General features: G+C 40.5%; 1 protein-coding gene across 1 annotated transcript in view; it reads right to left on the bottom strand.

Moving 5' to 3' along the window:
• Positions 1-11,206: 11,206 nt before the first annotated feature.
• ILRUN (inflammation and lipid regulator with UBA-like and NBR1-like domains) overlaps positions 11,207-15,676 on the bottom strand; it is a 75,952-nt gene continuing 71,482 nt past the window's right edge. The window contains exon 5 of the mRNA XM_075264351.1: positions 11,207-13,316. Within this exon, the coding sequence (XP_075120452.1) occupies positions 13,281-13,316 (36 nt within the window). The 3' untranslated portion in view covers positions 11,207-13,280. The remainder of the gene's footprint in view (positions 13,317-15,676) is intronic.

Here is a 15,676-nt window from a genome sequence, read left to right as displayed (position 1 = left end):
AAAGTGGAATCCCCTGATATGAGACCTTATTTTGGAAACTACACCCCTGAAGGATTTATCCAGGGGTACAGAGAGCATTTTTAACCCCCAAGTGTTGCTATAACTTATTATCCATAAATGAATACGAAGCTGATTGTGAGAAGTGAAAATGACCATTTTTCCAGGAATACGTAATTTCAGTGCGTAATATGTTGTGCCCGACTTGTATCAGAGATGAACGCTCTAAAAGCTGTTGTGCCCGGGATACCCGCTTACCAGTTTTTGGAGTGCCTCTGCTGACATAAGTTGGGTACAACATATCGGGCAATAAAATGGCGAATATCTGGAAAAATTTCATTTTTAACTTCTCATTACCAGCTGCGATTTCATTTCTAGAAACTAAATAAATGCAACACTCAGGGGTTAAAAACGCTCGCTACGCCAGCTGATAAATCCCATCAGTGGGCTAGTGTCCAAAATGGGGTGACATGTCTGCGGATTCCACTTTATTGGCAATTCATGGGCTTTGCAACAGTGACGTCCAAAAACCAAACTGTGCTCCAAAAACCAAAATAGCGCTCCTTCCCTTCTGTGCCCGGCTATGCACAAACAGCCGATTCTACCCACATATGGGATTAAGTCCATTATCCGGGGTACACCAGTGTCATACATGTGGGCATATACCGCCATTTGGGTACACAGCAGGGCGCAGATGTGAAGGAGCGATATGTGCTTTTGTAGTGCAGATTTAGATTAGATTGTTGATGTTTGCACACCATGTCACATTTGCAGAGACCCTAAAATTGCTCTTACAAAATGGGGTCACTTCTTGGGGAATTCCAGTTTACTGGCACCTCCAGGGCTCTGCAAAAACAACATGGCGCCTAGAAAGTCCCTCTAACTCCCTCCCTCTAGCTAAAAAGCGCAGTGATCCTTCCCTTCTGAGCCCTGTAGCAGTTTACACCCACATATATAATTTTTTGCCCCTCGGGATGGCCCCTTAATAGTTTTAGGAGTGCAGGTCTCTGACAACACAAAGTGGGTGCAACGTATTGGGCATGAAAATGGCATATTTCTTTAAAAATTTCAATTTTCATTTTGTACATTAATTTTTTTGGAAGCATTTTTCGGCTCAAAATGATAATATGCCTTGATACATTCTTTGATGGGTTTAGTTTTAAAAATGGGGTCACATTTGAGGGGTTTCCATTGTATTGATACTTTAGGGGCTCAGCAAAAACTACTACTCCAGCAAAATCCACCCTCCAAAACCCAAATAGCGCTCTTTCCATTCTGAGACCCACCATGTACCCATACAGCAGATTTTGACCACATATGGGGTATTGCCATGTTTAGGAGAAATTGTGTAACAAACTGTGGGGGGCTTTTTCTCTTTTAACCCCTTGTGAAAATGAAAACTTTGGGGATAAATGGACATTTTAGTAATTTTTAACCTACACATCCCAAGGTTAGTAAAATCTGTGAAACGGCTATAGGGTCAAAATACTCACTATACCCCTCAATGAATACCTTAAGGGGTCTAGTTTATAAAATGGTGTCATTTATGGGGGTTTTCAATTACTTTGGTAACTGAAATCTTGTTTGAATGTGCAATGGGCCTAAAATATCTGCAAGCAAAATTTGTGTCTTGAAATCCAGTTGGTGCTCCCATCTTTTTGGGCCCTACCGTGCGTCCGTACATTGTGTACATTTTTGAACACTGGAGAAATGGGGTCATCTATTTTGGGGTGTTTTTCTTCATTTTCATGCCTTGTGTGCAAAAAAACTGCCTTTAAAATGACTCTTTTGAGTAAAAAAATATGAAATTTTTTAGTTTGATACAAATTTTCTCAAAACTTATAGGGTCAAAGTACTCACTATACCCCTCAATGAATACCTTAAGGGGTCTAGTTTATAAAATGGTGTCATTTATGGGGGTTTTCAATTACTTTGGTAACTGAAATCTTGTTCAAATGTGCAATGGGCCTAAAATATCTGCAAGCAAAATTTGTCTTTTGAAATCCATTTGGCCCTCCCTACCTCTTGAGCCCTACTATATGTGCATACATAGGACTAAGGCCATAAAATGTACATTTTTTTAACACGGGAGAACTGGGGTGATATATTTTGGGGTGTGTTTTTTGTTTTTGATGCGTTGTGTGCAAAAAAACTAGCTTTAAAATGACACATATTTGAAGAAAATTAAAATGTAATTTTTTTTCATCATTTGTAATAATTCTTGAAAAACATTATTTGTTTGATCAAAATGTTCACTATATCCCTCAAAGAATAACTGAAGGGGTCTAGTTTTCCAAATTGGGTCATTTAATGGGAGGTTCTGTCATTATGCCACCTATTCCTGTCTGCAAACATACAGTCCTATGAAAAAGTCACCCCTATTAATCTTAATCATTTTTAGTTCTAAATATTTTGGTGTTTGCAGCAGCCATTTCAGTTTGATATATCTAATAACTGATGGACACAGTAATATTTCAGGATTGAAATGAGGTTTATTGTACTAACAGAAAATGTGCAATATGCATTAAACCAAAATTTGACCGGTGCAAAAGTATGGGCACCTCAACAGAAAAGTGACATTAATATTTAGTAGATCCTCCTTTTGCAAAGATAACAGCCTCTAGTCGCTTCCTGTAGCTTTTAATCAGTTCCTGGATCCTGGATAAAGGTATTTTGGACAAACAATTCAAGTTCAGTTAAGTTTGATGGTCGCCGAGCATGGACAGCCCGCTTCAAATCATCCCACAGATGTTCAATGATATTCAGGTCTGGGGACTGGGATGGCCATTCCAGAACATTGTAATTGTTCCTCTGCATGAATGCCTGAGTTGATTTGGAGCAGTGTTTTGGATCATTGTCTTGCTGAAATATCCATCCCCGGCGTAACTTCAACTTCGTCACTGATTCTTGAACATTATTCTCAAGAATCTGCTGATACTGAGTGGAATCCATGCGACCCTCAACTTTAACAAGATTCCCGGTGCCGGCATTGGCCACACAGCCCCAAAGCATGATGGAACCTCCACCAAATTTTACAGTGGGTAGCAAGTGTTTTTCTTGGAATGCTGTTTCTTTTTGGACGCCATGCATAACGCCTTTTTTTTTATAATCAAACAACTCAATCTTTGTTTCCAAAATTAAGTTGGCTTCTCCAAATGTGCTTTTGCATACCTCAGGCAACTCTATTTGTGGCGTACGTGCAGAAACGGCTTCTTTCTCATCACTCTCCCATACAGTTTCTCCTTGTGCAAAGTGCGCTGTATTGCTGACTGATGCACAGTGACACCATCTGCAGCAAGATGATGCTGCAGCTCTTTGGAGGTGGTCTGTGGATTGTCCTTGACTGTTCTCACCATTCTTCTTCTCTGCCTTTCTGATATTTTTCTTGGCCTGCCACTTCTGGGCTTAACAAGAACTGTCCCTGTGGTCTTCCATTTCCTTACTATGTTCCTCACAGTGGAAACTGACAGGTTAAATCTCTGAGACAACGTTTTGTATCCTTCCCCTGAACAACTATGTTGAACAATCTTTGTTTTCAGATCATTTGAGAGCGGGCTGTCCATGTTCGGCGACCATCTAACTTAACTGAACTTGAATTGTTTTGTAGAAAGAAATGGTCCAAAATCCCTTCATCCAGGATCCAGGAACTGATTAAAAGCTACAGGAAGCAACTAGAGGCTGTTATCTTTGCAAAAGGAGGATGTACTAAATATTAATGTCACTTTTCTGTTGAGGTGCCCATATTTTTGCACCGGTCAAATTTTGGTTTAATGCATATTGCGCATTTTCTGTTAGTACAATAAACCTAATTTCAATCCTGAAATATTACTGTGTCCATCAGTTATTAGATATATCAAACTGAAATGGCTGTTGCAAACACCAAAATATTTAGAACTAAAAATGATTAAGATTAATAGGGGTGCCCAAACTTTTTCATAGGACTGTAGCTTGGTACAGGGAAAAAATCACATAAGCCGAGTATAAGCCCGAATTTTTAAGCACAGTTTTTGTGCTGAAAAAGCCCCCCTCAACTTATACTCGAGTCAAGCAAAAAATTATTATTTTTTGTTTTTTTTTGTGGGGGGGGGGGGGTCTATGACCAGCTGCAATAGTAATGTATAGAATCTCCCATAATTTAGTGGGAAAAAAAAGAAGCTTTAAAAAAATATAATAAAAAAAAAATAAAGTTCTAAATCACTCCTTTCCCTAGAATACATATAAAAGTAGAAAATTACTGTGAAACACATACACATTAAGTATCCATGTGTCTGAAAGTGCCCGGTTTACTGAATATAGGGTACCTGCAAGTGCTCCTGTTCTGTCGGGAAGGGGTTAATAGGAGCACTGCAGATACCCTATATTCAGCCAGACTGAACTCCAAGTGGGAGGGGGGGGGGGGACAGTCCTCAAGCTCAGGGAAGGGACAGCCAGACAACCGAAACACCCCCTTCACATTCCCAGCACCCAGCATATACTGCACCCAAAAACTCTGACCATTTTAATTTTTGAAAAATTACCAGTAGCTGCTGCATTTCCCCGGTAGGCTTATACTCGAGTCAATAAGTTTTTCCACTTTTTTGTGGTAAAATTAGGGCGGTTGGCTTATATTCGGGTCGGCTTATACTCGAGTATATACGGTACTCAAAATTTCCAAAATTTGCTTATAAACTTGATAAACTTGTAAATTATCTAAGTTACTCAAATATGCTAAAATTATTTCAAATATGCTTGAAACACAAAAGGAACATTTGGAAGTATATAACTACTAACTTTATTGCCCTGTATTATTGTGCATATGTGAGATATCGCAGCTGGAAATGGAAAACATTGACAAATTTTCAAAATTTTCAACATTTGCGAGTTTTTTAAATAAATTTACACAAGTTATATCAGTCTAATTTTACCTTCTCAGTAAAGTAAAACATGTCACGAAAAAACAGAAAAATCTGAATTGCTTGGATACCTAATTCTGTTAAATAATTATTCACTGATAAAGTCACACAGGGCAAATTTCCAAAATTTGGCTTGGTAATTAAGGTCCAAAACAGGCTGGTCACTAAGGGGTTAATGAACACAGAAAGGTCAGAATTTGGCAAGACAAAAGTTTTGTCGCCCACATAAAGTAATGTGAAATACAAAGATATGTTTCCTAACATTGGTGAATGAAGTTGTGGTGCTATTAGAGCCATATTTAATATTTTGTGTGACTTCCATGAACTTGAAGGACGACATCCATGCGTTTCAACAATGATTCATACAATTTATTGATGAAATCATCAGTAATAGCAAAGAATGGAGTCTAACATGCCTCCCAGAGTTGTCTGCCAAGCTTCCTCTTTCATCCTACCCCAAACATGCTCAATGATGTTCATGTCTGGTGACTGGGCTGGCCAGTGCTGGAGCACCTTCATCTTCTTTGCCTTGAGGAACTTTAATGTAGAGATGGGTGTATGAGATGGAGCACCATCCTGCGGCAAAATTTGACCCCTTTTATTATTGGGAATGTAAGAGGAAACTAATACTTGTTGATATTTTAGGCTATTGATATTGCCTTCCACCTTGCAAATGTTTTGCATACCCCCATACTGAATGTACCTCAAGACCATGATCTTACACCCAGAAAACAGTTAAGTTTGGTGGTGGAATCTTGGATCCATACGGGCTCCAGTAGGTCTGTAGTATTTGCGATGGCTGTGGTGTAATTCAACTGAAGAGTCATCTGAGAAATCCACCTTCTGCCACTTTTCCAGCGTCCATCCGTTTAGTAGGCTGTGGGCCTTTAATTGCCTTTTGTTTAGTGATGGCTTCTGGACATTTCGAGGCAGAATCCTACAAACTGTTCTAGTTGACACAGGGACTTGAGGTGACCAGGCCTGTTGGAGCTCTGCTGCAGTGGAAGAGGGGCTGGTTTTGATTTTCTAACCAACAAACGTTCCAAACGAAAATCAAAAAATGCCATCGGCGGGAAGGGGTTATTGCAGTTTCTGATATCTACACATGCAATGAATAGACATTGACTAGACTGATTTTCTATGCGTTAACATATAATTTCATTACACCTTTCAACTTTTCATACTTTATTACTAATAGCATTGCCTGTTCAATCAGTATTACTATGGCACTTACTAAGGATCTGTTCACAACACCTTTAGGCTTGCCTCATGAGTACAATAGCTACTACCATGCTGGCCCATACAGGCCCTCCATTCACAAAAAAAGATATTCTATGCCACCTCTTATCTTTTTAGACCACAATCTGTCAAGTCATGACTACGTAAGTACACTCAAAATCTTGCATGGACATTAGCAGCGGACACTAGCTGTGTCCGTGACATTTTTCATTAATTTCAATGGCAATCGGGTGTGTTGTTTTACACTCCGTGCTTGTCCTTAAGTGTCCGTTCGTAATGATGTCCGACTTTTCAAGCGGACAGAAAAAAACTATATGTCTGGTTTTGCTGTCCGTTTGAAAAGTCAGACATCTTTATGAACGGACACTTAAGGGCAGGGCATGAATGAAAAATGTCACGGACACAGCTAGTGTCCGCTGCTAATGTCCATGCAAGATTTTGAACGGACATTAGCAGCGGACACTACCTGCCGGACAATGACGGTAGTGTGAACGCTCCCTGAGATAGAAAGTGCTTGTGATATGTTTAGACTATGATGTGAGAAGTAAACCATCTCAAAACATTGGTCAAATCCTGTAATAGCTAAACACTGAACACACATGTAAATTTTATTGTAAATGTAGTCTAAAAAAATGTCAGGTCCTACAAGACTGTTGCACATAATATTTCCTCTTCCACCAAATAGCTGTCTCCTTTTGTTACCTCCCCACTTCTGGCAAAGCCTCAACTCTGTAAATACTGGCCTCGCCCTCCAGCTGAATGACGCAAACTGTGAGTTTGGAAAGTTAAATAGTTTGCAACATAAAAGTTCAGGGTTGGAAGAGTTTTCCTGAGGGTGAGGCAAAAGTTATTCTGTTTTTATTTGTCAAATGTGAGGTAAATGACATACACAAAAGGTATCGGTGCTGAACAAGCCATTTAACTGTGTACGATTGTTATGTACTTTTGAAAGGGGTTTATAAAAAAAAAATACATGCACATGCTGAAGAAATAGTCCAGTTCTTATACAGTTTTTGAAACAAATCTTCTTTATATCAACACACTTTATGTGGACAAAGGAATTGGGACACCTACACATTCAACAGCTTATATTCCATATCATTTTATATCCACAGGCATCCCAATTTTGAAGCTAAAACTCTTCTGGGAAGACTTTCTGCAAGATTTGAGTTTGTGTGAAATGTTTCCTTTATGTCCAGAAAAGCATATGTGAGTTGATATTCTGGTGTTGGATAAGTGGGCCTGGCTCGCAATAGTTTATCCTGTAGGTGCTCAATGTATTTGAGATCAGGGCTCTCTTCAACCAAGCATTCTTGTATGGACCTTGCACTGGCACACAGACTGCTGTAACAGAAAAGGGCCTTTACCAAGCTGTTCCCACAAAGATAGAAGCAAATGATTTAGCATATTGAAGCATTGGAATTTCCCTTCACTGGAACTAAGTGGGCCTATGCCAAATGCTAACCTTTCACTCCTCACCATAACATTACCCCTCCTTCACAACTGGCACAATGCAGTCAAGCAGATTATGATCTCCTGGCATTTGCCATATCCGTATTTGTCCATTTGACTGATAGCATTTTTTTGTCACTCCACAACACACATTTCTAGAGATGAGCGAGTACTGTTCGGATCAGCCTCACATAGAAATGAATGGACGTAGCCGGCACGCGGGGGGTTAAGCGCGCCGGCTACATCCAAGCAGAAGTACCAGGTGCATCCATTCATTTCTATGGAGCGTGCTGTTCGGATCGGCTGATCCGAACAGTACTCGCTCATCTCTACACATTTCCACTGCTCCAGAGTTCAACGTGCTTTTCACCACTCCAACTAATGTTTGGCATGGTGCTTAGTGTATAATTCGGCAAGGGTCAATAATACTAAAACTTAACGTTTAATAAATACAATCTAAAATATAAAAGTACCAGAGTCCAAATTACGGTTAAAACACCAATACATAAAATTATTAACCAAAGAAACAAAATTGAACAGTCTTACCACAGGTTAGATATCTAAGGGAAGGTTCAGGGAATCCACAATCAACCAGGAGTCATGTTTGTAGTGAAAAACCAACAGTAACCCTATCAATGCCCTATGGCCCCTAAAACAGTCTCCTACCCTAATAAGGGCAGTCCCAGAATGTCACGCTATGTCACGCTGAAAATCGGTGAGTTTTGTCTCATAAACATGGAAACTGCTCAGGGGATCTAAGGAAAGAGAAATGGGGGAAACATTAGTAGATATCCAACACTCACCTAAAAATGCCTAAATCATAGAGTATGAACACATGAAAGGAAGTTAATTACTTAAATATGGGAGTTAAACACTAAGGATTTATCACCAGCTCAGGGCACAACTATGGACTGTTTATGTGTGCTCTCGTATGCAAATTTGCCCCTGGGCTGGTGGGAAGCCACCATGGTCTTTGGAGATAACTGTCATCACAGTCTATAGGAAGCCCACTGCAACACATTCCCATCCGATAGCACTCAAGAGGGAAAGTCCCAACAAGAATTTATTTGACAAGCCAGGGGCCAAAGGGACCGCTTTCAAGAAAGGGGTAGTCTGGATTACATACTGAGGTAGGCATACAGAGAAGCCCTCTTAAAAAACTGTAGAAAATTATTGGGGAATAATGACAAAATTAGAGCAGACTGGTTATGGAAGACCACATATTGATATGGTGGAAAGTCTGAGCCAGGGGTTGAAAACTTTCTTTAAAATATCAATTTGTTTGACAAGAACTATGAGTGGTTTAATTTTATACCCCACCACATATGATAATGGGGCGAAGATGGCTTGTGATGTTCTTGTCAAACATTGGAACATCCTCATGTTAGACCCTCCATCATGTTTAGACAAGGGAGGACACTCAAAGACCAGTTGGTGCACAGGAACCAAGATCACAACCTGGTTGGATGAGCCTGTGAGGGCTTGTTTTAGGTGTAGTGGCTGTGTGGCCTGAACATTTATAACAGCAGGAAAGACCTTCACCTCAGAAGTGACAGACAGAGTTTGTAGCATTAAACAACTGCAGAGTGCAGGGGGTATATAAAAAGACCTGCCGATGCAGATTGGAATATATAGGAAAAACAAAACGGGAGTTTTAGAAGAGGGTGGGGGATCATCTGAGAGACATAGCACGTAAGAGGGATACCCCAATACCCAGATATGTCAATGAGGTACATAATGACAATCAAGATATAGTGCGTTTTATGGGTGCTGACCAACAAAAGGGGCGGTGACTGAGATAAGAATTTCCCTTCAGAGGGAAACAAAATGGATATTTTAGTTAGAGGCCAGTAATCCGTATGGTCTGAATCAAAAATTATTTTTTGGTTGTTTCCTATAATGTGTTATTTTGGACGTCTGTCCCTCTGAGTAGCTCTCTCCCCCCCCACCTTCCAACACCAAAAGACCATCAGAATATTGACCTGACCAATAATGGCCAACCGAGCATGTGATGTGACATCAGTAGTCTCATCAAGAGCAATCAAAAAAATATTTACAATTTTTTTAGTCTCCTTTTAATGGATTTTGTATGTTTGAGTTCAGTCTCATTATTCTGTCTTTGATGACTTTTCTACTGATCAGAAATTGAGATATTCGCTTAATAATTGCATCTTTATTCTTCATATCGTGAAACAGAACTGGTGCACACGTTAGAAGATTTCTTTAATAGATTCTCCTTCACTGAGAGCTTTCCATGATGAGCTACAGCATGAGAAATGCTAAAACTTGCATGTGTTAAATTTGTGGAGCCTCTTACAAATTTAAGGATGGAATTTGATTGACTCTTATAGAGGTGTAGCTGCATGGAAATGTCTTCCTTCCTTTATTCTCACGTTATTACAAGAGTTGGGAATAATTAGTTTCAAGATGTCTATTTATATTCCACATTCCTGATTACTACTGTTTTGTTACATAATATGCAAAATGATCTGCTGTTTCTGTTGATAATGCCATACATCCATATCTCTTAAAAGTGTTGGCTACTGCTACTACCACTTCCTTTATTTAATATTGCTTTTTTATTTTTTGGGTTCCCCATCAGGGGATTCATGACAGGAGATAGCCTATTAGCCCTGCAGGCAATTAGGGGTTAACTAGAGTCTCAGATTTGCTGAGTGGCAACTGTGGTGGGTACACTGGCAGCAGGGTGAGATTTTGGTAGCTGCTTTAAGATAATGGCTGGAGTGTAAGAAGCACACACGTCTGAGACAACTCTCCTATTCCTCTGTAGTCACTGGAATGGACCTTGGTCTAGCCGTCTGCCATTGACAGGGCAACTGTGGGCCAGAGTTCTACTGTTGCCTGCTGTCTGGGTGAAAGTCCGCAATAAATTTAGTGCAGGTGGGAGATCTGGCTTCACTGCCTAACAACTAACAGCCTTCACTAACAGAGGTAAGATAGCCATTGTTCGCGCTGCACTCTCTGCAGGAGAGTTGCCCCACCTCCTAATCCTGTTAGCTTGCAGTTTAAAAACGCTGGATCAACGGGTTGTGAAAGTGGTGGTAGAAGAACAAGTGGTAGTTCTTTAATTAGAGATTGTTTAGAAAAGATATTTTACCTATGAAACTAAAACCCTCAACTAACAAGCGCTCAGTACTGCAAGAAAACTCATTTACATATGGAAGTAAAATGATATTTCTCAGGAACGACAGTGCGGATCAGAATAATAAAGGTAAGAGAAAAATAACCTTTATTAAGGCTACTCCTATGGGGATTTAGTTAAAAAGAGTATTCTAATGATAGAATCCCTTATCGCAACTATTTGTTTGCTCTTGTACATTTTTTTGTGACATTAATATTGATAACATATTCTTAGAGTAGGTTATTAACATCAAATATGTGGTGGTAGTGTTGTGTAATGTAGTGTTCACCTGAACAGTCTGACCCAGTGGATGTGCAAGACTGCCCTCCTGATCTGCTACTAATGACTTATCCTGACACTAGGTTCTCAAAATTACTGCACCTGAAAATCCTTTTAACTGGACAATAAATAAATCGTAAAAAAAATTGGACAGAAATGTATGCTTCATACATGTAATACATAAAAAGCAGTAAAACAAGAACAATGCATTTTTAACGTTAATTTATTGATAGAAATTTTCTTTAAACAATAAGGAAAAATCCTCATTTTTTTTCAGATTTTGTCTTTTTTTTCAGTTTTTCCAAGTATTTCAAAGCCAATCCCCAAAGTCCCAAGCACTCTGCACACTCATCTCATGCATGTCTGACCCTGAGCACACACCCTACCTACTGAACGCTCACACCATAAAAAAATACAACAAACAAGGAGCTTTTTTATGCCAAAATTATATCTGTTTATAGATATTTATATATATTTTCTCTTCAGATGTATGACTTGAAAGCATGTTCCTACAATAAAACCTTGAGCAAAAATTCTCAAACACAGATCTAAGTCCCTCAAAATTACAAAGAGTATCCACTTCTGGATCTTTTAATATCATGGGGGTACTGTTAAGTGAAATTGCGCACAAGAGTTAATAAAAACCATGCTAAATGAGAATATTGAACTGGTCTAGGGACTTACATTCTTAGATATGATGGCAACTCTAACTACAGATAAAGTAATGAGTCAAGCAGCAACTGCTCTTTATTATTTACCATTGAGATGGTATCTATTTGTTGATAAGTATCCTAAAAAGTTTTTTGCAGGCGGAACCACCCTCAAAATCCGCCTCCCAACTCTACCACTCATTTCAAAGGGAACAGTTTTTTTCTCTAGTGGATTTTTTGGCTAGAGGAAAAAAGAAGTGTCATGATCTAGCCTAAGGTGGATTCCACCTAGCATACCCCATTGAAATGATTAGGAGGCACAAAATATTTTGCAATTTTTTTTTTTTTTTTAACACATTTTGCAAAAACCTGCTAGCATTTTTTTTTTTCCGCCTCTCATTCATCTCAATGAGGTTTGCAAGGCTAAATCTATGTAAAGACAGGTCATGATCCATCTTTGTTTTCCTTCTAGGTGAAAAAAAAAAATCAGCTAGAGGAAAAAAATATGCCTGACTGCCATTCAGATGAACAGAAGTGTTGTGAGGTGCTTTTTGAGACAGATTCCACCTTTAAAAAAAAAAAAACCTGCAAAAAAAAAAAACTCTGAACGCCTTAAAAGGGAACTTTCAATATCAAAAGTCATCAAATATTTTAACAGTGTAAAACTATGTCTGAGAACAATTAACAAGCGCTTGATATGGTTGTCTCAAGTGGTTGCTCTGAGAAGAATGAAGCAACTACTGTTTCCTAAATTCTATACCATCAAACACATTTGCTTTCATATTTTAATATGTTATTTTTTGAGACTCATGTTATTTAGATGTGTGGGTTACAATGACAAAATCATCAGTGAATTTGCTTTAAGAAGTTTTGAAGACTGCATTACAATATGGTCAACAACTCACTCCTGTGTTGTAAAGATAAGATTGCAAACAAATTTGTAAGGTTAAAAGATCTAACCAAAGCTTGCCAATGGGTCCTGTATTAAGACCTAGGGATCTCTATACAATATCAGAGATTAACCACAAAGCAATGGAGTTTATGGCAACTTCCATTAAATTTAAAGCGACCAAAGTTTGTTGGCTCCATTGAAGAAGAAAAAAAAATGCTAAACACAATTTCAATAAAATGTTCTTTTGAAAACATTCTGCCACCACTAGCTTTCAGAAACTCAGTGCTATTAGCAATAATTGCAACACAGCACTCTAAGAAATAAAGACACCATATGACCATTTTCACTAGTGCTAAAAAAAACAAAAACAAAAAAAAAATCCCAAACAAACAATTATGCAGTGTCTTACAGGCTGAATGACTTAAATGTGCAAAAACTTGATTTCTGGATGAAACTGTCAAATTGTTGGTAGTTTTGTATTAAGCAAGTGGAAACATTGATCTGCACCTGAATTTTAAACCATTCCCTCCCCTTTTGATCTTAGTTGCTGTGTAAAGTCTGTGCAACAAAACACCCCTCTTCCGAAGGAGAAAAAGGCAGCACCCAGAATCAAATTCACAAGGTCACTAGCCGCTGTCCTCATATTATCTTCAGCAGATATGCTGCAAAAGATATCTTCTTTCAGGGAGTAGAAAAAAAAACAGGATAAAAGGCATTTGAGAAAAATAAAGCTTCTTTTAGGAATCTCCAAAGGGGTAAGGCCCATGCACACCCTGCAAAAAACAAACAAGAGAACAATGTAAGACCAAGCGCCTACATTACAAAATAATCATATTCTTTATAGACAAAAGACTTTTCATTTGTTATTAATCCATATTTTGCACACTAAGATTAGGTGAATGTATGACAATACTAGATCTAAAATAGGTGTCAAAACTTCAATTAGTAGTCATGTTGAAAATAGAGTAAATTGAAAAAATTGAACTAAAGAATGAACTCAGCGTGTTACTTTAGTTTCTGCATTGAAAGTCCGATCCATTCTACTACAATTCCTCAATCATGGTGCCTCATGACATTGGATGTCAGGTGACTGCTGAAGCCAATCATTAGCCTAAGCAGTGACTTCTACACAAATAGTACATGACGGTTAACAAATTAAGAGATAAAATGTTGGTGTTGTAACCATTTGCATCCTCTGCGGATTAGGAGATGGCTGTCTCCTGGTCTATTACAACTCCTCTACTGTAATATGATAGAAAATGTAGGATGCATTAACCTCTAATCTGGCTATTTACGCAGCTTTATCTGATGGCCCTGTTCTTCAGTCCCGTTAATTAAAGTCAAACACTTGTGGGGGGCGTGGCCTACGCTTGCAGCAGTCGGACACATGTAGCCGGAGTTCCGTGCCGAACCGCTTATCATCCTGCTTTCCAGCCTGTATACCCACAGCCCCGGGTTCCTATTATTGTAGGATGTGCTCCCTGGTTGGACCTCTCCCTTTCGGCCCCTCACAGCGGCATTATGAGGACGGGAGAAGCTGAGAGCAGCTGCGGCCTATTCCCGGCGGCCATCTTCCGGATCCTGCACAGCAACACGGCGCCTTCCCTCAGCCTGTGACTTCTGGTGAGACGGATCCCGGCGCTACCTAGCCCTCCATTCTTCCACCCACGCCTGTCTCCTGTGGTCTCCTCAGCTGCTGCCGGTCTGGGCACTGTAACAATCCACGCTCCGGTGAGTGGAGCTCCATTGGGGGCCTAAACTGTGTGGGATCTTCCCCCCTCCCCCCTCCACGTGGATGGCCGCCATTTTCCAGCCTCCTATCCCAGCCTGTGTGTTTATGCTTCATCTCCTGGCTCTCCCTTGGCGATTCCCTGGCAAGTCAGAGGGGGCTGTGAACATTTGCCTGCACTCTTATTGTTCCTCCTGGTACCATGGTGTGAAGTGGATTTTGCTATCTTTTTTCAAATACAAGTGCTGCCTGCTCTGCCTTGATTATACGGTGTTCTTCTACCATAGCTTTGGGACTGTTGTAGCCTGCCTCGACGCACTCTCCATCATACCTTTGTGGCCCATATTGCCCTGACTGCCCTTCCTCTGTACCCGTGACTGTAGTTGCTAATTCTCGTGTGTTTGGACTTACCTATTCGCCACCATACCCACTCTTACGGCACGCAAAAAGGGCGGCGGTGGGCCCTCCAAAATGAGTCGCCAGCAGTCGAGTTCCACAGGGGACCGCCTTTGCAAGGTCCTCTACTCCCCCGCCTCCCACCTCCCCTGAGGCTTCACCCTCTGCTGTGTCTGTGGAGGATGCTGATCCCAACTTGAAACAGATGACTGCACAATTGCTGGAAGCGATCCAGGCCGGTACCTCTTCTCTAACTGGCAAAATTAAGGAGGTTAAAATTGACTTGGGTCTACTCGATCAGGATTTTCAGACTTTACGGGGCAGGGTGGGGGAGGTGGAGTGTGTTTCTCAAGTGGAGGACTCTGTTCAACCCATCCTGGCTAAAATCCAAGAGCTGGAACAAGCAGCGGCCTTGTGGACTCAAAGGGCAGATGACCTGGAGAACCGGTTGCGCCGTAATAATCTGCGCATTTTGGGTCTTCCGGAACGAGTGGAAGGTGTCGACCCCCGGTCCTTCATCGAGAAATGGTTGCGAGATACTCTGCCGGATGCTTATTTCTCTCACATATTTGCTGTTGAAAGAGCTCACAGGGTCCCTGCCAAGCCCCCTCCTCAAGGTGCCCCTCCATGTCTTCTGCTGGCCCGGCTTCTTAACAGCACGGATCGTGATACTGCAGAACGAGCTGCACGCCAAGCTGGAGAGATCAAGTTCAACGGGCGCTACAGTGGCGCTATTTCCTGACTTCTCCGCTGCTCTCCAGAAAACCCGAGCATCCTTTGTGGCGGTTAAGAGGAAGCTTTGAGACAAGGCAATACAATATTCCATGGTTTACCCAGCCTGACTCTGTGTCATCCATGGCGAAGGTAACCTCTTCTTTACTTCTCCTAAGGACGCAGAGGACTGGTTGTCCCTTTTGCCTGGATCCCCGCGTTGATGACATCGTGACCTGGTGGTGAGAGGTCCTACTGGACCGTGTGTCTGGACTTTTTCACTTTTGTTGCTGTTCT

Source organism: Leptodactylus fuscus, chromosome 2, assembly GCF_031893055.1.
Source record: "Leptodactylus fuscus isolate aLepFus1 chromosome 2, aLepFus1.hap2, whole genome shotgun sequence".
Lineage (NCBI taxonomy): Eukaryota > Metazoa > Chordata > Amphibia > Anura > Leptodactylidae > Leptodactylus > Leptodactylus fuscus.
This window is presented reverse-complemented; position numbering and strand designations above follow the sequence as displayed.